This window comes from Crassostrea angulata, chromosome 10 (assembly GCF_025612915.1).
Source record: "Crassostrea angulata isolate pt1a10 chromosome 10, ASM2561291v2, whole genome shotgun sequence".
Classification (NCBI taxonomy): domain Eukaryota; kingdom Metazoa; phylum Mollusca; class Bivalvia; order Ostreida; family Ostreidae; genus Magallana; species Magallana angulata.
Genome location: NC_069120.1, coordinates 40520216 through 40546445, shown reverse-complemented (window position 1 = coordinate 40546445; position 26230 = coordinate 40520216). Strand labels below are relative to the sequence as shown.

The 26230-nt window shown below is 34.4% G+C and overlaps 1 protein-coding gene across 40 annotated transcripts in view; it reads left to right on the top strand.

Moving 5' to 3' along the window:
• The window catches only part of LOC128165370 (ankyrin-2-like), a 102595-nt gene that overhangs the window by 17117 nt on the left and 59248 nt on the right, over positions 1 to 26230 (top strand). For 31 of the 40 annotated variants that reach the window (XM_052829813.1, XM_052829837.1, XM_052829836.1 and 28 more), the window contains exons 2-22: positions 10671 to 10772; positions 12823 to 12921; positions 13259 to 13357; positions 15737 to 15835; positions 16487 to 16675; positions 17310 to 17339; positions 20469 to 20567; positions 20764 to 20862; positions 20956 to 21054; positions 21152 to 21250; positions 21425 to 21523; positions 21710 to 21808; positions 22272 to 22469; positions 22712 to 22909; positions 23023 to 23220; positions 23377 to 23475; positions 24592 to 24690; positions 24853 to 25050; positions 25189 to 25287; positions 25527 to 25701; positions 26113 to 26172. In XM_052829813.1, coding sequence (XP_052685773.1) covers positions 10671 to 10772; positions 12823 to 12921; positions 13259 to 13357; positions 15737 to 15835; positions 16487 to 16675; positions 17310 to 17339; positions 20469 to 20567; positions 20764 to 20862; positions 20956 to 21054; positions 21152 to 21250; positions 21425 to 21523; positions 21710 to 21808; positions 22272 to 22469; positions 22712 to 22909; positions 23023 to 23220; positions 23377 to 23475; positions 24592 to 24690; positions 24853 to 25050; positions 25189 to 25287; positions 25527 to 25701; positions 26113 to 26172 — 2536 coding nt within the window. Of the gene's footprint in view, positions 1 to 4880; positions 5185 to 6601; positions 6856 to 7761; positions 8546 to 10670; positions 10773 to 12822; positions 12922 to 13258; positions 13358 to 15736; positions 15836 to 16486; positions 16676 to 17309; positions 17340 to 20468; positions 20568 to 20763; positions 20863 to 20955; positions 21055 to 21151; positions 21251 to 21424; positions 21524 to 21709; positions 21809 to 22271; positions 22470 to 22711; positions 22910 to 23022; positions 23221 to 23376; positions 23476 to 24591; positions 24691 to 24852; positions 25051 to 25188; positions 25288 to 25526; positions 25702 to 26112; positions 26173 to 26230 lie in introns of those variants that run through there. The other 9 variants (XM_052829815.1, XM_052829804.1, XM_052829810.1 and 6 more) reach the window with 6 other exon arrangements.

Below are 26230 nucleotides of genomic sequence, written 5' to 3'. Positions count from 1 at the left end.
TCTGCACAAAGGTTCCGTTTATCATCACTGTTTTGTTACTAACAATTACTTACCATCAGTGTTTTATTATTCATAAATATTTTGTGAATAAAATCAATCGAATACAGAAATATTTGCTTTTATCATATTTATTATGTCTATCACATCCATCATTGATTCGAATGATCAATTAAAAATAGAAGAAGACGATATTATATATCACTATTTATAAACAAGCAATATATGGGTATGAATAAAGATTAAAACGTTATATTTTACACCTTGTAAGTTTACTTTTTAATATTCATGTTTCAAAAAACATGTATACAAATGTCTCGGAAAAAGAGAAGACTCTGGCTTAATAAAGCAAATCGCATATCTTTCAAGGCAACTAAAAACAAATATGCATTACTTACTGATTCGCGTAACTTGCACTGCAATACACACCTTCTAGTAAAAAGCATCAGTGCACTCCTTCAAAAGTGGTTTCATGGGGTGTTTTAATATGCACTTTCAGGCATCTTCTCAATACATATTTTTTGTCGCAATGATGGCAAGAATACGTCTGATCTGATTTCTCCTTTGTGCAATGTTTCGAATGTTCTTATAAGTTTTTAAAGTTTTTATTGCAAATGGAGCAGTGCTGTGCCTTTTCTTCATGAGATGACAAATGCCGTTTTAAACCGTAATTGTCTTTGAATTTACGTTCACATATGCTACATTCATTACCCCCACCCTTATGCTTAAACCTTATATGGTTTGACAATGCACATGAAGTGTGGAATGCTCGACCACAATGGGAACAGAGGAAGTTTCTTGGCTCTGTATGGACATTTCTTATATGAAGATTCAAATAATGTCGCGTGGCAAATATTTTGGGCATTGATTTGCATTTAAACAGTTCATTTTTGTGAGCATTCAGGTGTCTATACAAAGACGATCTGTGTTTTATTGACTTTGAGCAAAATTCGCATGTAAAGGATTTTTCTTCATGAACTTTCTCTGTAGGATCAATTTAAATATGTCTCCATCTACAAAGCAGTTTTGGACTCATTAAAAACATTTGATCAAAAGATTTATCAATATACACTGTTGAAAGTCTGTACCTACCGTGTGTTGTGCTAACCAAGCTCTATACATGATAATCTAGAATCCAAGACAATATAAAGAGCTACATTATCAAAATCAAAGTACTGAAGTACTGACGGGAGTTGATTTCATCGATTGTTATTCATTTTAAAATCAACGATATGTTATTTTGCATGGCAAGTAAATTCCTATAAGTATTTGAATTACGCACAATTTTATAATATGAATCCTACAGGAATTTCGTGAAAATCCAATATCAATCATGTTGTGTAATATTCAAAGAATTATTCCATCAAACTACGTATTAGTAATCGAAATACTTATGAGAAATTGTATGGATCCAAACAAAATTGAACTCTACTCTCATTCAACTGTATCCGTTAATCTCCGACAAGCAAGAGAGACTTTATGCTTGTCGGAGATTTACGGAGACAGTCGAGCGTCTGGTTGAACGAGACTATATTGAACTCTGGCGTAGGAATACATAAAATGTACGACTTCAAAAAATATCTAAATTTTTTGTACCATTTAAAATCTGACTATTTACAAGGTATCTATAAATGAGTTTCCTTGACTTTTTTAGAACAGTGCTTAAGAACTCATTACATCGAATTTATTGATTAGAACTAAATTTTGTCAGCGGTGTTGATTTGTGCTTAGGTCCAAACACTGTTTCACTTTCGGTTTGCCTGAGTAACTGCATAGGAGAGTTGATTAAAATCAACTCCCAATAAATGAGCATTAAACATTTTCCATTGATATTATGCACAAGTCACTGCCAAAAAAGCGATTGTATACACCCCTTGTACAACACGTTGTATACACCCCGTGTACAACATCACTTTTTCGCAAATAATTTTTATATGCGATTGATTTTATTCACAGAAAATGTATGTATAATCAAACACTGATGGTATGTAATTGTTAATAACAAAACAGTGATGATAAACGGAACCTTTGTGCAGATATTTGATCATTAACGTACGTCAGGGTCAAACTCACCCTGACTGTCGGAATTGTGTTGAGGTGTTTGAGAAAATTAGAACATGTAAAATGGAATAAAACGTGTCTATATATTCCTTAATTCATGCTTTCTTCCGTAAGCATACTCTTTTTGGCAAAATAAGTCCTTTAGTTAATCAATTGGACAAATATCGTACCTTCGACGCCGTTTTCTCGCTTCGGAAGCCTACACCCCGTGTACAATATAGCATACACCCCGCATGTTGTGTTATACGTGGTGAATATAACTAATTTTCGTACAAAAGCATCAGAAATATGATGAAAACTCTAGCCTCTGTGTAATCACTGAGGAGATCCGAACGCATAGGATAAATCTAGAGGAGTTTTTCCGCATTTTTTTCTCTCTCTCTAGACTTATCATACATTTTCGGAACACCTCAGTAATTATTACTTCCGTTGCTTTCGATAAGTTTGGCGAGTATTTCGTACATATTGAAACGGTGCGTTTATAATGCAGCTAACAGATGTAGTCAGACAATAGGAATAAGTCTTTCAATCATTTTCCAACCTAGATTTCGTCAGAAATCATGGGGAAAATTGGAGAACTTGTTTAAAACATAGCGTGAACTGAGGGCCCTATATAAATCAAAGATGGCGAGTTTTGTCTCGGTACGTTTTTTCAATGTACATTGCATACATCGAAACAGGGTTTTCAGTGAATGTTTTTATTGCAATACACAGAAAAACACACACAAAAATCCCAATGTAATCATTCATAATTTTTTTCGGGAAATAATAAGAACTCCGCTATCTGACAACCGAGCCCTAGTTACATATGAGATGTGCAGAAAGAGAATGAGAAAGAGAGAACAAGAAGAAAGTTGATAATGACAGAGGGAAGGAAATAAAAATAATAAATGAAGTGATAAATAAGAATGTTATCAGGGGCCAGAATGTGAAAATTAGGAGAAATCAGAATAATTAAGGTAAAAATGAGAGAAATAAGAAGGCAAAGTTTTTTCATCGTTCTATTGAAAATGTTTGGACTGACAGAAATCAGTCTGGACTGACAAACTCCTGATGGTTGTCAGTCCAAATGACTGACAGTGGAAAAAAGATTTCAAGAACTCTGGTGTATACACAGTCAAGAAAGATAACTCTAAAGTTTGTTTAAGTAATGTAACAGTCATCAGGATTTACCTCCCTTTATTCATTTTTTTAAACTGAAAAAAATATCAACTCCACTTTTTATAATATTTTCTATATGAACCATAGGTACCAAACATTTTGATGCATATTGTTCCTATATTTTTATTTGATGCATTAGTTTGTAATAAAAAAGCATTCAAGAAACATTGATTTGATTTTATTCATTTCTAATGTTTGAAATGTTTGAGGTGGAGGTTAAATATTGACTGATTTTTGCAAAATTTTCTGGTTAATGACTCAGCTATAACTTTGAAGTATGTTGTATGAAACTGACGCAAGGTCATTTAATGAGGGTCAAGGCCATGATTCTTGATTCAATTTACTATCTGAGTGAATTTTTCCAAATGTAATTGTTAATTTACATTTAAATTTGTTTAATTTGTGAGGGTATTATCTTTAACTCGCAAACAGCCAAATATCATTTTACTAATTCATACTATATATATATATATATATATATATATATATATATATATATATATATATACACACACACACACACACACACACACACACACACACACTGTAAGTCGTTTTAATTCCACAGTGTTAAAATCTCAAGATTTCTAATTAAGTACCAATCGCAATTATTTTAATTTCATGCTGCTAGAAAATCAATTGATCAGAATATAAGCCTTAAAACATTTTTCGAAACTAATGGTAGTATTCAAGATGAGTTTAATTTTGCGGGAGAATGATGAATCGCGAACATAGTGAAATTAAAGCCATCGTCAATCTACAGTATAATATGAAATGAAATCAAAAGAAAATTGAGAAAATCAAATCAAAAGAAAGCCAGATAGATGTTGTGAACAAATAGTTTCTGAACATTTAGGAGTTAAAGAACAATGCTGAGAATCTGACATTATTAAAATATATAGGATAAACAGATCCAAAAAAAATTTCTAGCTGGAGGCCTGAGGGATATATTTGTTTGCTGGGGTGGGGATGGGTCCAAGGCATATTTTTGGTATTTTACTATGTTAATTTAATAATTTCAATTTTTCCTGGGTGGTGTTGGGTGGGTCCAGACTTCCCCCTCCCCCTTCCTCCACCCCTTCCCCTTCTTGACCTGCGTCATTGAAAGTTCTGTGTGAAATAACTTTCAAATGCTTTACACCTGAAATCCTTGAAGAATTAGTGCAACTATGATAATAACAAAATTCAGAAATTTGCACCTACAAGGATGAAATATTTTTCATATTTTTTGAAATTTGAATTCAGTATTACAATTTCATTTTAGGGAATTTTGATACTCCTTGAATCAATGGAGCTTCAGTATAGGAAAAATTGAGATTGATGATTTTGTAGATTTTATGTTTCTCATTGTCAGTTGTAATTGCATGTGACAAGGTTACAGGTTATGTAACGTGTGTTACTGTAAGCCTAGACTGCAAGAGTGGAGGACTAGTGTGTAACTACTGGGGTGTAATAAGGCAACCTGCTGCTTTTTTCTCACATACTTGTACTCCCTAGTTCACAGCTGTCCTCCCAAAATCAATACTGTGGCTGAATATTGATTGGGCTACAACATCCCAGATTCAATACTATATTTGTCAACTGATAGTTGTTCAGGAATTGTGATTAGAAAATCCATATTTTTTTCTTTCACTTTTACCTTAAATCACCTGTAAATAACTAGAACAAGGAAAGTTGTTATGACATAAAGGTGGAAATCCAAAGTTCCTTATGAGTACTGTTGGTTTTAGGGGTTTTTTGACTGTGACTGCGATTATGGTGGCTGCTCACTTGCTCATGGTCTCAATGTATTGATTTCTGATTGATGATTTATTCATGAAAACTGTTGCGGCAGCAGACATTCTCTCATTTCTGGCCAATCAGAGGCCAGGGTGAATTGTGGCAAGTTTTTCGCCTTTCCCTGAACATTTATGGTGTGGTGTTGGGATATGGGATGGCAAAATGAGTACTCCTAAAGCTAGAATGGTAAGTTCTGTTTTGTTTTAAAGTGCATTATTTTTTTATATTGTCAACTAGAAAAAATTTCTTCTTCAAGATTTTTAAAAAACAAAAAATTTATCTTTAATAGAATTGACCATATATGGAGTTCTATTATAATTTTTTTCATTAAAAACCTTAGCTTCAGTTTAATTATGTATCTTGAAAGTAATTTAGTGAATTTTGATTATTTTCAATTCATTGGAAATTGAGAGCATTGTTGAAAAGTTATGAACATGATGGCATTGCTTGTAATTTGTTCCATATCTATAAATTATGCAAATGAATTTTGAGCCAAAATAATTTAGGGATAGTCTGAAGCCTTTTCCAAATTTTTTAAGTATGTTGATTTTCAAGTAAATCAGAAAAGTAATGAAAGACAGAATTTCTGTTTTCCTTGTCTATAGCTGAATTTTGTGGGGTGGGTGATGTAACGGTATGTATTGGAAAGAAATTGGCATGTAGGTTTGTGCTGTTTCCATTACAATACCATGATATGAACATTTTGGCATTCAAGTTTTTTGGAATTCATTATGCATTTCTTAGAAACTCATCAATTATTGTTATTACTTGGTCCCCGTGGCATTGTTGTTTTGCGTTCTAAGATATTATTCTGTTAATTTCTTGTTAATCAATTTCTTGAAAAGTGTTTCCAGTTTCAATTGTCATTTTATCACTCTTAAGTAAGTCTTTCTCTAACTTTTGCTTTAACCATTTCTTTCAATGAACAAGTCCGCATGTTGTGAGTCATTAGAAGTTGTAGAAATCTATATATTGGTAGCTTAAAGACTCCGATCTAATCCATCTCTTACGATATTACCACATAAACCAGCATGATGGAAGGAGAAATCTTTTCTCCCATGCACCATAATCATAATTGATTTATGAATATTTCATGCAGTCTTAATTTGGGGCCTAATTCTGCATACTAGTTTGTTATTAAGGTGAGTTTTACAGGAGACCTATTGATTTTTTTTCTCTCTCTCTATTCACCTTCCATCATCCGAGTCTCTTTTGTGTTTACCTTCTGGATGAGTCATCTAGTGCTGTGCCTTCATCAGCTAATTAAAGTACCGTAACATTTGATTTCACAAGTTTGTTAATTGTCCTTGATACAATGTGGTAAACTTTGATGTCAGAGAGAAAGTGTCACGGTCTGGCTGTTAATGCAGATGACTTGTCTTTTTGTTCTGTGTGAATGATTGTTTCAATGTCACATCATCGTAAGGGTCAGTCTTTGATGCCACAGGCTGGTTCACGTAATAAAATTGGTCACCCCTTTTCTTGGTAACAAATAACATAACAAAAGCATTTTAACAATCAGGTGTATGGATATAAGGACAGACATTTTTCCAGTTTATCGCAGTATCATCAACTATATAGTACATACCACAAGTTTCTCTTTCACTGAGATGTTGTGCCAAGGGAATATTTTTCTTGGTACAATTATTTTTTTCTTCGCCTGCATGCCATGGCTGAGTGATGCGAAGTGACACTGATTTTCGTATGCCGCATCTCTCGGAGTCCGCAGTAGAAAGCAGAAGAGCAGGTTTATATCTGTGGCATTGTGCACAACACCCAGTGTGCAAGCCTCATCTTCTGTTCTGATGGAGGGGTAAAATTCTCAGTTAAATTTGTGCAAAGATGGTGAAAAAAAAGGTAAGGGTTCTACTGGGTAACAGTTGGTCATGCAAGCTTTGTAACAATGATGTTGGATGTTGTGTTTGTACATGTAATATTTATTGGACAATTCATGCAACCAATGAAACTTAATAATGGCAAATAGTTTTGTCATTTCCAATGCATCATGTATTTGTATTTTTTGCTAAAAGCTTGCTATTAATTAAGATATTATATAATGATGCCAGGTTTTGGTAATATACGAAATATTGGACACATTATAAATCATGGATAAAAATATAGTGAGTTTACTTAATGTTTACCAATCAGAGGAGATATTGAATGACATTTGAATCAAAAGTCAATTAATTCTTCACTTGAAGTATTTTTCAGTGTTCATTCACAAATTACCCTGTGTTTGCACAATATTGATTGTTTTTCATATGCTGCTCCAAGACATGAATTTGTAAATGATGATAATTGCTCTGGTTTAATATAGTCATCGGTTTGTCTGCTCCATGTTCTGTTAGTAGCTGGCAAGTCCTAATTTGCATTGTTTGATCAGGTAATCAATGACTCGACATTTCAGTCACAGCAAGAACATCAAGCCAATGAATAGTAAATTCACACAAATCTAGGCTCCCCCCCAAATCAATGTATTATAGAAATAGACTAACATGTAGGCTGAATATGCGTAATAGATGATAGTGACACACTAGTAAAAAGTGATCCAAATATAGGAAAGAATTAAAAAGAATTAGTGGAAATGGAGCCAAAGACAGAGAAAATCTGGAAGGTAGGATGATAGATCATAGACAGGTGCAGCTTATTATGGAGAGAGAGAGAGAGAGAGAGAGAGAGAGAGAGAGAGAGAGAGAGAGAGAGAGAGAGTGAACTCTTAGCTATTAGAGATGAGGCTGAAACTAATTTGGTGTAATATCTTTGGATTTTTTAGTTGAAACTGTTATAATGATAATGATGTGGTTGTTTAGAATTCTCCCCTATACTAAATGCTAGCTCAAGTAGTTTACAGCATCTGGAAGCAGTGGCAGTTAGCTCCCAGCATTTGACAAGAAGAAAAATAAAAGGGTTGTTTATCTGTTTGACTGAATGTATATTTAGGTAATGAAAGAATCATTTGAGTTTTGGCACATTAGACTGAGCTATGCAGAAGTACCCTCCCAAGGGTAAAAAGAGTTCCAGACCCCCTGTGGCTCAGGAAGGCATGAATGAGCCCACCCCCTAATGCTGTAACTCAAGATGCAAAGATAAGATTGTGACATCATATGGATTTTTGGTAGTGAGCAGTTTTGGGGGTGTCTGATATTTTAAGAGCAACTTTTTTTGTGTGTCTGTGCTGAGTTGCCTAATTACCTAGGAAACCCATCTTTTCTCCAGATTTTGTTTTTGTTCTTTTTGCTCATACCAGCCATTTCGTCCTGAGCTGGGGCTTGCTCGATCTTATACTGCAGTCGGTGGGGTGTTGAACTCACTGGTTATGCCTTAGTGCCGATATAACAAATTATTGCTGCATTCTCTGAAGGAGAAAGGGAGGCATTTGGTGTTTATAGATATATACATGCTCCGTGATATGATAGAAGGATTAAGTGGTTCATTTCAAGGATACTCGTAAAGAACATCAAGGATATTCTAGATTATCTGGTAATTACGCACAAGAACTTGTTGGATACAGCTGAGAGCTATGTTAAAAAAGTGGAGACTTTCATGGGTAAGTTGTGTAATATAAATGAAATCAGAATAAAAAAAAAATGACAAATTCTCTTGTTATCAACAGAACAGTGCAGATATTTTCATCATAGGTTTTTTTTCCTCTAAAGATTTTGATGCTTTGCACTGCAGGATTGAGAAATCATTCGAATTTCTTAGAAAGTTGTAGAAATGCCTGGGGGAAATAGCAGCTTGATTTTATTCAGCCTCTTGGAGTTTAAGGTTGTGAATATTGAATTATCTTTTGACAGTTGCTATCTGTACCAGATGTTTTGAGATTGTGAGGGTTTTCTTATCTGCAGTCTATTTTCCTATCTATTAATAGTCAGGGTTATTTTAAGGAAATCGCCTACAGTTATAAATGTAACAATTTAAGAAATATTGGTGCAAGAAAGAAAAACAAAATTTGAACATGCTGTCAAGGATAACAATATTTTTCAAAGATTTATACGTGTATATATTTGACATGTATGGTTGGTGCAACTCAAGTAGCCTATAAATTTCATTACGAAATAAGCATCAATGATGCATCAAACATGATCGAAACATCAGAGCTGCCATCATGCATTTTAGTATGTGGGTGTCTTTCTTTTTTTTAAAAAGTTCTAAGCTTCCCAAATACATTGTGATTATATCCATATACAGTTAGATCACTCCAAATAAAACCCATGTAATCACAGGAAATGATAGAGTAAATATATCTTTGACTTGGACTTTTCCTGATAACAATTTGAATGAGATTACTATCTGTGGACATCTGTGGTCTGACATTGAGGCAGAATTAAGACAGTTGCCCCTGATTGTCGGGACATCCCGCTGTGAAATGGAGGCTACAGCTTTCAAGGTTACTATAAACATGTTTCATTCATAAATGGTGTCATAGTGTTAATGTTATATAATCAGATGTCATGGGGGGTGTTTGGTAGATAAATAGCAGAGGAAATGGGCGAGTTGTTTTAGTTACGTTGGGCCAAAGTATTTATAACTGTTTTTTGTTAAATTTTTGATAGTTAAGAGATTTATGATGATCAATTGTGAACATGGTAGCTATAAAGCCTTTATAGCTTTATAATTCAAACAATGATAAATTATTTGGTTTCATATTCTCACAAATATATTATAGATGTTGATATAGTCTTTCTTATATACTTGAAATGCAGTCCGACATTGTATGTATATACATGTACTGGTATACATATTCTTATTGTAGTAACACCTGTGAATTCGTTATAATAGCATACAGATTTAAAACATGTACTAAGGTAGTTTTGTCGACCAGTGCGCCGACCCTGATTCATAATTTATGATTGTACAGGAGCTTTTCTCGATGAAAATTATGTCGTACAAGAACCACCGAGTTATAAATATAAATGCAAATATAAACTCCGTGCCGTACTTTTGTCAATGTCAATTTCTGTCTACATCATGAAAGTAGTCTAGTTCGGTGTTTGTACAAGTTGTGCAGTTCTTCCTGTAAAACATACTTTACAAGCCAAAGTTTTTTCGTGAATGATGAAGGACCTGTATATTTTGGATATGGACGATTTCTGTGGGTGTTTGGGGTCAGTGAACAATGTATTTTGGATGGCTGTTTGCTGAGGAGGTGTCTCTGATCGAGGTGGAGGTGACGGGACCCCTAGTAATGATGGTCTCTGAGTTAGTCGGTCTGGAGGTTGACGAGGTACAATGTCGTATTCAACAGTAATATTCGACTCATGAGTTCGTCGGTGACATGACCATGATTATTATTTTGATAATTATGAGAGTTTTCTGTAACTAAATATTGTATGTACAATGTATGATCTTGTGATGACATTGCCAGCCAGCAATGTAAAGAGACTAACAGATGTTTGTGATTGAATCAAAGAATTGCCATGAATAATGATAAATTTACCTTGAATTTACTGTACTGGGGGTTCATCGTTTTGATGCTGTCCATTTGACTGTATGTGATTGAGGGAGTCTGGGGATGAAGGATAGGTTCTTGTGCGAGTGACTATAATATCTGTTCAATTTTTACAGTAGAAACAGGGTTATTTGGGATTATACGAAATATGCACACTACATACTAGTATGTTTTTACAAAATTTGCTTCTCTTTCATTTATCTTTTTTTTTCACTTTCAGAGTGATGGAAACACCAGTTTTCTGAGGGCTGCCAGGGATGGGAATCTACAGGAAGTGTTGGAGTACCTTAAAGGAAGTACAGATATCAACACCAGCAACCCAGTAAGTAGTTGACCCTTGATCTTAAAAGTTCAAGGTCACATAGAAAATAATTTTTAAAAGGCCATTTCATACAATGTCTTTTGAATGTTTCTGCTTAGATTGTTGATGCAGATGCTTACCTACTTCTTTTTCATAGGTATTAGATATTGTTTCAACAAGTCTTCTGGTGAAGTATCTTCTGACTTGTTTGTTTAAGTATAACTTGTATAACAGACAGACGTCAGAGCGCTATTATTTGACAGATTTACCTAGGAGTGGGGGCTATATTTATGGCTTCCAATGTAAACTAGCAAGCAGAATACGTCACAACAAGTTCCTCTCACAGAATCGGATGCTGAGATACCGGCAAATCAATGTCCGATTATTACTGCCTGCTTCTAATGCTTCAAGATGCACAAAATGGTTTCGTGTTGTGATGGCAACCCAAAAAAATCAATTCCAAGAGTTGAAACCTTTGGCAAAACATTTGCCTTCTTGATCCTGAATGAAACCTGAAGATGGTTTTATATTGTGATTATTATGAATCTGTAAAAGTTCTGTGAATGGTCTTCTGCTTGCTCTGGTTCATCATTGGAGAAGCCTGTATACTTGTGTACTGTTCTGCCAGGTCTGCAGCCGTTTAGAAATATCTCTTTGGTGAAGGTTCATGTTCCCTAGTTTCTACCTTGTATAACTGTATTCTAGTATACTGTATATGACAACTGGTGACAACTGGGACTTCTATATGATAAAAAGAGGTGAATACACTTAACATTGGGCATAACCTGACACTATCCTAGTGTACAGGTTCACAGATAAACAAATGTAAAATCGATTCTTACTTTTTCATGAATAGAAAAAATGTTTTTAGATACAGGATTGACATTAAGCTTTTGGTAAAAGAATTGCAGACATAAATGAATCTGTTGACAGCCAATAATCTCATAATGGAAGCTCTTGTGTATTATTTATATAAGTACCGGCATATTTGATTTTCTAATGGTCCAGTTATATAGTCTTTATAGACATTGTGTGATAATAAAAAACATATCATTACGTACAGGAGATTAGAATATGAATGAGATATAGTTTTTATTGCTTATTTCTATCGGATAACATTGATTTCTCGCCTAGTCTTCAAAGCGTAACAGTCTAAATTGCTGATCAATAGAAACCCAGTCAGGGAAGGCCCCCTAGGCCTGCTTACATAGAGTGGAGATGTAACCAGACCAGCAAAATCAATAGATGGACCAGTACCAAGGGAACGATGTGTCAAGGCTTCTCAAAAATGCACTGTTGTTTTGAAGTAGCAAGAAATTGCTGCAGTGACAGATGCAACAAGGCCCTGGCGCATTCTTACAGTTCAATCAATACCACCAGCATCAGATCCATTGACTTGTTCAGCAGCAGGATGTAGAAATGAAATCAGATCAATAAACATGGATGTAGGGGGGTGGGGTTACCTCGGGCTGGCATGAGCTCTGAGAGAGAGAGAAAGAGAGAGAGAGAGAGAGAGAGAGAGAGAGAGAGAGAGAGAGAGAGAGAGAGAGAAAGAGAGAGAGAGAGAGAGAGGTGTCTAGAACTTGTTAAGTTTTGGTCAGTGATTGCACATGGATAGGGTGTCAGAGTTGTGACACGGAGGGTGGGGTATCTCAACTGTTACAGAGGCTGACTGTTGTAGCATTCATAATTCCTGTCTGTAGAACAGCTAGAAAAAAAATTATCTAAAATGTCACCAAACATATCATACAGTAAAACACAGCTACTGTGTACATGCTTATATTGAATTCACACATATAGTGATGTAATTTTCATTTCCAGTACATTTAAAACTAAGTATCAACTTATCAAAATAATAACTTACTTTATATTGAATCAAAATTCTTTTACTAGGTACTGGTACCCTGGCACTTTGGTATAAGTGTAGTTCACTGTAATATCTTTCATACAAGTTTTATTTTAAGATATTTGCAAGTTCATAAGAAAAGATACTGAAAAGAGTTATAAATTGCAGCACAAGTTTATTGATTATAGAGAGATTTTTTATTCTGATGTGTTTTGTTTTTTGTAGAATGGACTGAACGCTTTACATTTAGCCTCCAAAGAAGGTCACATTGACATTGTACAAGAACTTCTGAAAAGAGGAGCAAATGTTGAAGCTGCAACCAAGGTATGGCAACAGTTGTACTGTAATTAAGCCAGGACATCAGCCTCTCACCAGCCTGTACTCTATAACAGAGCAACACTTGTATAGCTACAGCATCATTATCACAAGCAATTATCCACAAGTTTGCTATCACATCAGTCAAAACAAAATACTAGTAATTATGCTTCATTAATTGAAGATTTGTTGCTTTTGAAATTTTACTGTTGTAATGATGATAGATAGCTAAATATTTGCAAAAGAAAGTTTCGCTTTATTAGTTTTTAATACTGATGTACCTGTGTAGTTTTTATTAATACAATTTGCCTCTGACAACAGCATTTTAACATTTTTTTTAATACAGAAAGGGAACACAGCCCTCCATATTGCCTCTCTAGCAGGACACCTGAACATAGTCAACCTTCTGGTGGAAAATGGAGCAAAATACGATGTGCAAGCTCATGTAAGTTACCATGGTAACAGATCAATAGACAAACCAAAGAGAGTCCTAAAAGATGTGTGTTCTGATCTGGGTGGAAATGGATTACGTTTCTTGTAGGTGTGTTTCGTGCACTAAATCAAAGCTGATAAGGACAGACAAAAATTCCATCACACACAACATTTAGTGCTGGGAAACTTGTTCTAGAGAAATCTTTTTGAAGTCTTACAGATATGCATGAATTTATTTTTACAGTAGAGGATAGCGTAAAAAGAACCATTTATTCATGACCATATGTTTCTATGTAATTGTGCCATGCAGATAACCATTTTGTTTCAATATTATCAGATCATTATAGGTCAGACATACTTTCAATCATTTCTTTATAATAACTTATATGCTTGTTTAAGTTGAAGAACAAGTAAGTGAGTGTTAAATGCTGGAACTGAAAACCGAAAAGAATCTGTTTGATTCTCAACACCCAAAACATCAGTGTTATCTTCTTCAAGCTAGATCTTTTGCTGGTGAAGGGTTGAAGACAAGGAGTCAAACACTCTGGAGATTAAGAACGATAAAAGGAATTAACAGTTAATCAGAGGATATTATTAGGGCAGAAAGAGAGAGAGAGAAAGAGAGAGTAGGGAAGAAGCCAGTGCTGCATATTGCTGCTTTAATGAGTAATTCTGTTGAGATATTGTTGAAACAAGAGGCAGATGTTCGTAATAGTTTCCTACGTACTGGTGGTTAATTGGTGCAACTTTATTTATCTGTCGTCAAAATCTTGTGAAGTTGCCGCAAGCTACCAAAAAACTGAAGAATATATCTACCATTAGTAACAAGCTCAAATTATTGTTAATATGTGGTTTCAATAGGTATTGATATTAGTGTTCATTAGCCTTTCCACTCATAGCTATGGAATCTCTTTGCCAACTGCTCACATTAATTTGGGAGGTATTTTGACTTCTAACTGGTTGCTTTGCCAAACACATCTTGATAGTAACAGTGGATTGAGTCTTCCCTCAAGTTGTAGTCATTGAATTAACTGATCTGGATCTGCATCAATAATAGATGTCAATTTGTTATTATAAGAGTTATTGCATTATATTCTACTAGATTTTGACCCGTGCGTGCACGGGTTGACATAACATATGATATCGGACATTTACGATATAGATACACTGACAAACCTTATATATTGTTGATATTTGCATAACCGAACTTTAAGCCTAATGCTATTAACTTCACTACACTCTGCTGAGTTGGAATAATGTAACTGTGTCTGGGGAAAGGCCTTCACCACAGTTAAAATGCCTCCAATATACCCGTAATGTAGCAGAAAATTGCAGAATCGGTCCAAACCGATTTTGGAAAAAATTGATAAAGTTGCATTGAAAATAACAGTCAAATTGTTCATAACAAACAATTTTGAAGCTGTAAATACCTTTTTCAAAAAGTTTATTTCTATAATTGCAAAATTCAACATTTCTTCAACAAACATTTTTTACACACCATGTTGACATTCAAAACTCTCGGGAATTTTTTTTATAGTAAATGCACATTGTTAGAGTTATCTCCCATATTTACTTTGATGAACAGAAAAAAAAATTCCGATGAAAATTTAAACGCATTTGTTTTATCGTCTTTCGAGTTTATCCATGCAAATGTGATATTGTGGAAACATAAAATAAAGAGCCTCCCGTGATTTAGCGTGAATGTAATGCACATGTGCAATATTGTAAAATCCAAAAAATTCAGATGATTTCCGGAATTTTTTGAGGAATTTTCGTTGAATATTAATTAGAGAAGCTTGATTGAGAAAAAATAAAAAACAAATTGGTAATCTTCAAGTACCAATGATGTTTAGAATATATAAAACAAAAGACAGTACTCTTCCGATTAATCGGTATTAAAGCCCAAAAATTCGAGTCTATTATTTTAATATAGTAGTATAGATAGTTCAGGTGGAGAGCTAATACTGCGCTACATCTCTTATCATCAGATGCTTAGTATCACATGATTGTGTATGGCCAAGTATAGTGATGTTTTACCCTTTATAGATGGTAATGGATGATATCAGAAAATCTGCATTTTTTGCGTGTACAGTTAATTATAAGCATGAGGACATATTTTGTACCTCATTCATGTGTATGATAAAAGTGTACTATTGTGAATATAAAAACCTTTTTTAAACCAAAATGCTTTGAATGCTGCTTTATGAGATTCTTAACAACATACAGAATGAAATTGTCTCCAGTAATACAAAGGTACACAACATTTACCGACAAGTTTTTCATTAAAGCTAAAACTTCAAAAAACAAACTGATAAACCAAACATTCTCCATTGTTAAAAGTTTATGAGTAAATGCTTTTGCTTTAAATTCATTCTCCTTGATTGTGTTGTAGGTTGGATTCACTCCCCTTTACATGGCTGCCCAGGAGGGACATGCTGATGTGGTCAAATATCTCCTGTCCAGCGGGGCCAACCAGAGCCTGTCCACGAAGGTAGTTTCAGTCAATACAAATACTATAAACCAACATTTATTTGCAACAACTTTATTTTACATTTTACTGATGATGAACTTGTTTTCGACAACTAGTTTTTTGCAACCTTTATCTACACACATTATGGGTATGACAACAACTTGACAAGGAATGTTTGAGACAACGAGGTCCTGGCAAAAATTTTGCGTACATGATTAAAAGTTGGATTACAGTAAACAGTGCATTTCAATCTATACTCAGCGTAGCTTTATCTTGTTTTGATGAAGAAAATTAATATTGTAAACATTTCTTATGAAAATCAATGATATTAAGTGATCATTAGCACTTGATTTATACATCGTCGGATACCCACGGGTGAACGCGTCTTTTTCTTATCACAAGTAAAAGACGCGATCACCCGTGGGTATCCGACGATGGATTTATAGTGAGTAAAGATATCTCTGGTTTTTTTAATGAAGGAAATATATACCAATGTCGAAAAATATTCTTAGAAAATCAATAAAACTGAATAGAGATAGTTATTAAAATGAAATATCAGCTCTTGATTTACTCTGAATAAAGTTACCAATAGATAAGAAAAATTGTGTTGCTTCTTTAAATACTGGTAGTGACTGGAATACATTTGAAAATTTATGTAATCTTGTTTGTTAGGATGGATTCACTCCCCTTGCTGTGGCCTTACAACAAGGACATGAACGTGTGGTCAGTGTCCTTCTGGAGAATGACACCAAGGGCAAGGTCAAACTGCCAGCCCTCCACGTGACCGCCAGGAAAGACGACGTCAAATCAGCGGCACTGCTCCTGCAGAACGAACAGAACAACGTTGATGGGCAAACAAAGGTACAATACAGACCGATTGTTAGAAAATTATGAAAAAAAGTTACTTCCCTTTGAAGACTAAAGCACTGATATTTCAAAAATTCCTTTAAGGATAAGATAAGAAAATAAGGCTTTGAGTTAGATATAGGAAGCTTCCAAAAAACTGACAGTAAAGAATTTTACTCAGGTGCAAGAGCACTAGCTGTAGGAGTTGTTTCCCCTGATGTTGTAAAACGATGTTTTCCATTTTGAGATGTGATTGAATTTTTTTAGTGCACATGACCTTATTAGAAACAATGTAGTAAACTAGAGAGACTCCCTCACAAGCTTTCTAACTTCATCATGAAGGTGTTGTATTTGATCATGTGCATGATACGAATGCAGTCATTTTATCATGATTCTTAATTAGATTTGTTCACTTTGACTAACAAATTGTATGATAATCAGGTAACATTAATCAAATGTGCATGCAATTGTAGCCAATTTTTTTTTCTTTTTAAAACTCAAATTTTATGATAGTTTGAGAGATTTTACCTGAAGTTTTTTGGCTTCAATATGGCGGCTTGCTGCCATCCTGAATCGGCTGTGAATGAGCACTTATAGATGTCAATGAAATAGTTAATTGATTGTGTTGTTTTCACTTATGGCTTCTCAGACAGGAGGTCTAGTTAATGACACTACCAAGGTGTGTATCAAAGATAGTTCTGCTTACATCTCACAAGTTTTGTTTTTATTTTTGAATGACCTTTTTTTCCTCTTCCTTGACTTTTTAAAATTTCTTCTTCTGCTTCACTGTGAAATTAAATCCATTTTCAAACTTGGTTGTAAACTAATCATCATTAGAGCTATGGTACATTGCAAAGATTCCAGAATACATTATTGACGAAAAAATGAGATTTTTCATAACATATGCTTTTGGACATTATTGGTACCAATAAAATACTGTACATGTATACAGGTTTATTTTCATTAGTGGAACTTTAAAATTTTGCCCTTTTCCATTCAGTTTCCCCATCTTGAATTCACCCAGACACAGTTGATAATTTTAGACATTGGAATTAGCCAAGTCTTAAATTCGACTGCTAGAAACGAGGGCGAAAGAGATGAAAATAAAACGTGGCATATATTTCCCTGTATACAGTAGCTCTGCATGGTAAATAAAAAAAACCTATTCCTTGTCAAGGATCATGAAGCAGTATTGGGCTTAAAAATGGTCCACTACTAAGAATATATGGGTTTATTGTCTTATATTTTAAAGTCTTTTAAAGCCTTAACAACTATGGGACATTTTAAAAGTAAAACAAATGTAACTTTCAGTCAAATAAGAGAAAAAAAATCTAGAACCAGTTTGATGAAATATGCAGAACTTAACCTTTCATTTCAGGGAGAATTTGATAATTTAGCAACTAAATTGAAATTTAAATCTACTAAATGGGTTTCCTCGTTCTGTTAAGGGTATATGGGTGAGACACCTCCATATTGTGACGTACTTCCTATCAAAATAAATAATAAAATCAGGAATTATTTTATAAATCTTTTCCCTTCCAAATCATTACCTAACAGCATAGCGCTATGGGTCAGAGTATTAACCACATACTACATGTAGTACATACAAATCTTTTAGTCATGAGTTTGAATCCCACTGAGGCTTTTAAAATTTTTACCTTTCCAAAAACATATTTTAGACAAATATTGTTAAAATTTAAAATTTAAACCACTAAAATTTTTTTTGATTGTAATGTACTTTTATCTACATTAATATCGACAGGTGTGACATGTGCCACCTTTAAGAAAATGAATTTTGTGCAAAATACCAATGACTGCTATGTGATGATTGAAGTTAATTTGTCATCCAAGCTACTTTTACAAGAGACTAGACAATGAATCATATCTGAAGTAATTAAATAATAGGTTACAGAAATGTCTCAATGTCTGTAATGAATGACTAACTCTAGTATGTAGTCCAAAAGTTTTTATATAGACATTAAATTATTAATTTGAAAATTTGGTCTTTGATTGTGCTAAATGCAAAATAAATTCACCTTTACATAAATGCCACATGGTGAAATATGAGTCATGCTGATGAAAATGCTTTGATTTCACAGTGTTTACTTACTATTTTTCCATGCAGTTTACTTATTAATTCACTTCTATTGTATCTATACTAGTATATTGCATTTTTGCTTTTTCATTTGCATTGCAATTCAGAACTTAAACGCTTTATGCTTCTGAAGTTACTATAATGCTACTTTTAATGTTAATGTAATGTAGATTCCTGGAGGTTGATTAACGAAAAAAAGATTTTTTAAAAAAAATTGAAATATATACCTGTATTTGAAAATATTAAGTTTAGCAATTTGTCTGAGCATTAGATTAAATCTTTACCCTTGCATATATGAGCACTTATTACATGTATTTACTATTTAGTATGAATACTATTAAGTATGAAATTAAAATTGGCAATGGAAATATAGAACAAAACACACTATGAATTAACACTCATATTAATACTATATATTTACTTAAATAACATGTTTGAATTTTCATGTTTATTAAGACATTTTCAAACACAATTACATTTAATTTTTCATCATTTTGTTTTTTGTTGCCTGGACAAAAATGCATGAAAAACCTGTACAACTTTTCCATTTAATTATACCAAATAAACTTGATGGGTGCAAAGGCAACACTGCAAAAGCTTTTTAGCATTCATGCTGCAATTTATACTACAAAGGCTTCTAATGCTGCAGTATATACTGCAAAGACATCTTCTATGCTTACTAATAGATCATTAAGTATGTCTGTGTTTCTAACTTTTATCATTTTGCAAGATATCATACCGGAATGCATAGTATCTTGTTGTGTCGGCATCTTACTTTCACTAGCTATCCACTATTCATGGGTTTGCTCTGATTTTGCTCACATAAAAAAGGAAGATTAAACAGGGTCACGAGGAACTGAAGCCAAATTTTATATACTTTTTAGCTGATTTTTTTTCGATTCTTCATATTGCTGCATTCATTTTCCTTGTAGGCAGTTCACCGTCCCTTTATTTCAGTTCGTTTCAATCTTTGAATCGTGGCATTCATTTCTTTCTCTGTCAACCCTTTGTTGCAGGATATTCACAGTGTTGGTGTATGTATAGACAACGCCTGTGTGTGATAAACTTTGACCCCATATTTTTTTTAGTGTGTGTTTATCTCCCCTTTATAAATCCTTCAATTCAGCATGTTCTTAATTTCCTCATTAAATAATAATTATTCATTTTTAAATTGGTTGATCATTACAATTTTGATCTTTACTGAAAATTTTTTAAATTCTTTTAAAACTAGAATTGAAAATTCCCTGAAATTGATATACATGTAATTTCAAGGTTTCAATATATTTCCTTGTGAAAAATTGATTGGTGTTAATTGAGAGATTATTTCCCATGAAATGTTTGTTTCTTGTGATATAACTTGATTGATTTCTAGAATTAAAAGAACCCGAAAATTCCGAATAACTTTGGCTTTTACTCCAAATGCTATAAGGTTACATTTATGTACCGGTAAATTTGACTGTAAGCTTTTTTAATTGGTTTTCATTTCATGCATTTTTGGGTTTGAAAAATTTCTTGCTGTTAGATTCAGCTATGAATCAACTAATAGTCACTCTCTGTTTTTATTTTTTTGTTAACTTTGGAATGAATTTCATTTCATCATGTGGAAAATTTAATATCTTGCAAAATTAATGTCTCATTCTGTTCAAATTGAAATTCCAAGTATTTCTTTTATTATTTTTATTTGACAATGATGGTGGAATATCTCCTTTCTAGAGTGGCTTCACTCCCTTGCACATCGCTGCTCACTATGGAAACACAAATGTTGGATCCCTTCTTATTCAGAGAGGAGCAGACGTCAACTTCAAAGCAAAGGTAGGGAACTCTGGACAAACTGAAAGTTTCATTATAGTAGTAAATTTTGCCTTGATTATTTTGAAAAGCTTCAAAGAAATATCTATATCCTTGATTGCTTTTCTATTTTTTTTTTCAGAGTAGTAAATTTTGTCTTTATAATTTTGAAAAAGTACAAAGAGATATCTATATCCTTGATTGTTTTCTGTTCTTTCAGAATAACATTACCCCATTACACGTAGCTTCAAGATGGGGAAAACCCAACATGGTGACCCTCTTACTTGACAACCATGGTATTGCTGATGAGAGAACCAGGGTATGGATTTGAAACAGTACATTTGTGTTTAATTTGATTAGTATGTTTCAGTGTTATCAGGTTTGCAAAACTAATTTTTTTCTTTAAATATAGGATGGATTAACTCCCCTGCATTGTGCAGCAAGAAGTGGACATGAAAATGTAGTGGATTTGTTGATTGAGAGAGGAGCACCAAAATCGGCTAAAACCAAGGTACTAGTCTGTTTTAAAATGTTATAACTTAAAATACATGTATAGTTTTGATTTGAGTGTTTTTGATAATTGACGTCTCTGCTCTTTTTCTTCTCAGAATGGACTGACACCCCTGCACATGGCTGCCCAGGGAGATCATGTGGACTGTGCAAGACTTTTGTTGTACCATAGGGCACCTGTTGATGATGTCACTGTGGTAAGTGGAGAGAGAGAGAGAGAGAGAGAGAGAGAGAGAGAGAGAGAGAGAGAGAGAGAGAGAGAGAGAGAGAGAGAGAGAGAGAGAGGCTGAGCATGTGTTTAAAAATTCATTTACGATATTCAGCTTTAAAATGTATAATGTACAATACAAATTTTGTTGTTTTGCTAATAGGATTACCTGACCCCCCTACATGTGGCAGCTCACTGCGGCAATGTAAAGACAGCCAAGCTTCTACTGGACAGAAAGTGTGATCCAAACTCAAGAGCTCTGGTGAGTTAGACTTGTCCTATGATTTGCCATTAAGCAGAATAGAGCAATGAATCTTTACTGGGGGCAGTCAACAATAGTTTCTGTCTTAGTCTTTTTGTGTTTTCTTTTTATTTGAAAAGAATAATGCATACCTGTTAAAAAATGCAAGACTGAAAAGTGATGGAATGTTGGTTTGTTTGGTTTTAGAATGGTTTTACCCCACTCCACATCGCCTGCAAGAAGAACAGAATCAAGGTTGTTGAGCTGCTGCTGAAATACGGAGCAACCATTGAGGCCACCACAGAGGTATGATTACAAGTGTGGGTTATAGATGAGTCACCATTAACCTGAATATAGGTGTGTTTAATCTTGTCTAGTAAGTCTGAGAACAAATGTTAATTATAAATGACTCAAAGTTTTGACACTGATGCAATTAAATGTGTATTTTGATGAAGGGTAATAGGCCATCTGTTGCCAGTACTCTACATTTAAGTTTTCTGGCTAATGGATTCTATTATATTTATTAGACAAAATCACAACTTCATCATTACATACCCCAGTATTGCCTTTTTATAATTAACTTAAAAACAGTTTCTATTAGGTTAAGTGGAATTGGTTAAAAACTTAAAATGCATGATTGACCATATATATATTGATCCCTTTTGACAACAGGAATAATCAGGAAATTGCTTTATCTATTGAAATATATTGTGTGTAATGAAAAAAGCAGAATATTATCATGAAGGATATTTTCTTTTTTTTTTTAAAGTCTGGCTTGACCCCACTCCATGTTGCCTCCTTCATGGGTCACATGAACATCGTGATCTACCTAATCCAGAACAACGCTAACCCCGACTTCACAACAGTGCGTGGAGAGACCGCCCTCCACCTGGCTGCCCGTGCCAACCAGACGGACATCATCCGCATCCTTCTCAGAAATGGAGCCACGGTGGATGCTAGAGCAAGAGTGAGTGTCGCAGTGAAAGGGAGATAACTCTCATTAACAAAAGAAAATGGCAAAAAATATGGCTAAGGATATACAATTAGAATTTGAGGCATTACATTTGGTAATTTATTTTGAAATGCAGTGAAATATTTATAACCAAATTAAAAAAACACTTATGATTTACAACTAGAATTATGGCCAATGGAAGTAATGATTGACCAAATATTAAAATTGCACTAATCATAATGATAATTTTACAACAGGAGCAACAGACACCCCTTCACATTGCTGCCCGCCTTGGTAATGTTGACAACGTTACCCTGCTGCTACAGCTTGGAGCAGCCCCTGACGCTGTCACCAAAGATCTGTACACTCCATTGCACATCGCTGCCAAGGAAGGACATGAAGAGGTTGCTTCTGTGTTGCTGGAGCATGGAGCTTCCCACAGCCTTACCACCAAGGTATACAAAATCTTACAATCTATTGGTTGGATTGAAAGTCATTTCTGTTGTGTTTAGTTGGTATATCTCAGATTTATACTGAGTAATTATTTTTTGACCTTCAACATTTTCAGAAGGGCTTCACTCCTCTTCACATTGCTGCTAAGTATGGCAACATCAAGGTTGCAAGGTTGCTGCTGCAGAAGGATGCCAACCCAGATTGTCAAGGAAAGAATGGTCTGACCCCACTTCATGTTGCCACCCACTACAACCACGTCAATGTGGCGCTTCTACTGCTGGACAACAAAGCATCACCACACAGCACCGCCAAGGTAGGCAACCACAGCACAGATTTGATCAGGAGTACTGTATGATAAAAAAAATGAGTTCTGGCTTATTCACTGATTTCTCCTATGTTTTGTTCACTTCGGAATGAATTTCACTGTATGGAATATTGTTGACCTTGCAAAAATGTTTCATTCTCACAGAATGGTTACACCCCACTGCACATCGCTTCCAAGAAAAACCAGATGGACATTGCCACCACTCTGCTAGAATTTGGAGCAAGACCAGATGCAGAATCGAAGGTAAGATACTTTTTACAAGAATAGTTTTTTAAACAATTCTTACAATACTAGAATTGTTTTTATACCCCCGCTCCGAAGGAGAGGGGGTATACTGTTTTACCCTTGTGTGTCTGTCTGTCCGTCCGTCCGTCTGTCTGTCTGTCTGTCTGTCTGTCCGTCTGTCTGTCCGTCCGTAACAAAAATTTCTGTCGCATTTATCTCAGCAACTATTTATTGCAGATGCTTGAAATTTTAACACAGTGTTTGTTAAGGCATGCCATATCGTGGGATATATTTTTGTACCAATCGGACGTCAACTTCCTGTTAAATGACGACTTTGCTTATTTTTTAACCAAAATTTTCAAACAAATTTTCGTCAGAGATTTCTCAGCAACTATTTATCGCAGATGCTTTAAATTTTTACACAGTGTTTGTTAAGGCATGCCATATCGTGGGATATATTTTTGTACCAATCAGACATCAACTTCCTGTTAAATGACGACTTTGTTTATTTTTTGCCAAAATTTTCAAACAAATTTTCGTCAAAGATTTCTCAGCAACTATTTATCGCAGATGCTTGAAATTTTAACACACTATTTGTTTAGGCATGCCATATTGTGGGATATATTTTTGTATCAATCGGACGTCATCTTCCTGTTAAATGACAACTTTGCTTATTTTTTAACCAAATTTTCAAACAAATTTTCGTCAAAGATTTCTTAGCAGCTATTTATCGGAGATGCTTTAAATTTTAACACAGTATTTTTTAAGGCATGCCATATCGTGGGATATATTTTTGTACCAATCGGACGTCATCTTCCTGTTAAATGAGTACTTTGTTTATTTTAGCCAAAATTTTCAAAAAAATTTTCCTCGAAGATTTTTCAGCAGCTATTTATCGCAGATGTTTGAAATTTTAACACACTATTTGTTTTTAAGCATGCCATATTGTGGGATATATTTCTGTACCAATCGGATGCCAGCTTTCTGTTAAATGTCGACTTTGCTTATTTTGCATATTCACATCAGAGTGGGGGTATCACTAGTGAGCATTGGCTCACAGATATCTTGTTGAGTAAGGTTGAATACATGTATACTAAATACTAAAACTGAAATACCATGATCATTGTTTTGTAGAACGGTTTCTCACCCCTACACTTGGCAGCACAAGAAGGTCACACAGACATGGTGTCTCTGCTCCTAGAACACAAAGCAGACGTCAACTCCAAAGCTCATGTAAGTTGATTTAGTAGTCACTCATGTTTGGTGGTTTTCATTGGAAGAAGATATTGAAATAATACTCATCCCAAACTACAACATCTTCCCATCTTGCCCTAATAAACCTAAAGTTCCTGAAGTAGTATGATATGAAGTCAAAGAAGTGTAATTCTATTGTAGAATGGATTGACCTCTTTGCACCTGGCAGCTCAAGAAGACAAGGTCAATGTCGCAGAAGTCCTGGTGAAATATGGTACATCGATTGACCCCCAAACCAAGGCAGGCTACACCCCCCTCCACACCGCTTGTCATTTCGGTCAAATGAACATGGTTCGATTCCTGCTGGAACAAGGTGCTTCTGTTAGTGCCACAACAAAGGTATTATAACAACTTGTATTGTTTTTAACTCATTTTAAAGAATTGCTACACACTGTAACAAAGTGCTTTGATATATTACTTTGAGATCTGACAAGAGACTGTTGCTGTAATAAAGTGATGGTTGCTTTGTATGTTTAGTTGGGATACACCCCTCTGCATCAAGCCGCTCAACAAGGACATGTACAAGTCATCAACCTACTGCTGAAAAACAAAGCCTCACCTAATGCCGTCACTAATGTAAGTGCCCAAATATTCCCTCTTCAGTCTCATATTACTGTATCCAAACATGTGTCTACCAAAGATACCATCTTAATGAAAAAAAGATCAAGTGAAACAATAAGATTTACTTTTAAAGTAAAATCTTTAACACATTTTATGGAGAAATCATCCCTTTTTCAATCATGTAATTATTCTTTGGTGTTAACCCTAGCTTTTGGGAAAGAAAAACTCTTTGACACAATGTTGTTGTTTTGTAGAATGGACAGACAGCCCTGTCCATTGCCCAGAGACTGGGCTACATCTCTGTAGTGGACACCCTGACCCCTGTCACAGAGGTCTCCGAGACCCTCCCATCCACCGAGGACAAGATCAAACTCATGTCTCCTGAGATCATGCAGGAAAACCCCATCTCCGACTCGGACGACGAAGGAGGTCAGTATTTTTTGAAACTTGCTCTTCATCATCTTATCTCTTACTTCTCTTGCATCAACACTATAATTATAAACATACATAGAGTTTGATTTTAAAAATATATATAGAGTTTGTATTTTTTTTAAAATGGCCACATTATTTCAAGTTAGATAAGCATGAAAAAAATATGAATACATGTCATAATCAATATTTGTTTTTTAAGTTTTGCATGACTGCATTTTTTTGATTTCTATTTATTATTTTGATTTATCGTTGAATTACACACACAATAAGAATACACTGATGATATTCTATAAAACAATTACACATATATACAGTTGTAAATGATACTATTTCTGTCTTTCACATTAATTGTTAGGCTTTTTGTATAACTGCATCGTTGTGTACTATTTGTGCTATTGCATTAAATAGGAAATAGCAGTGAGAGAATGTCATGGTTGGCTAAATTGATGACCATCGGAAATCAGTCGTGTATGTAAATTTTCTGTCCAATCAATGGACAGTCAGTTGTACTAAAATCTCAAAACTC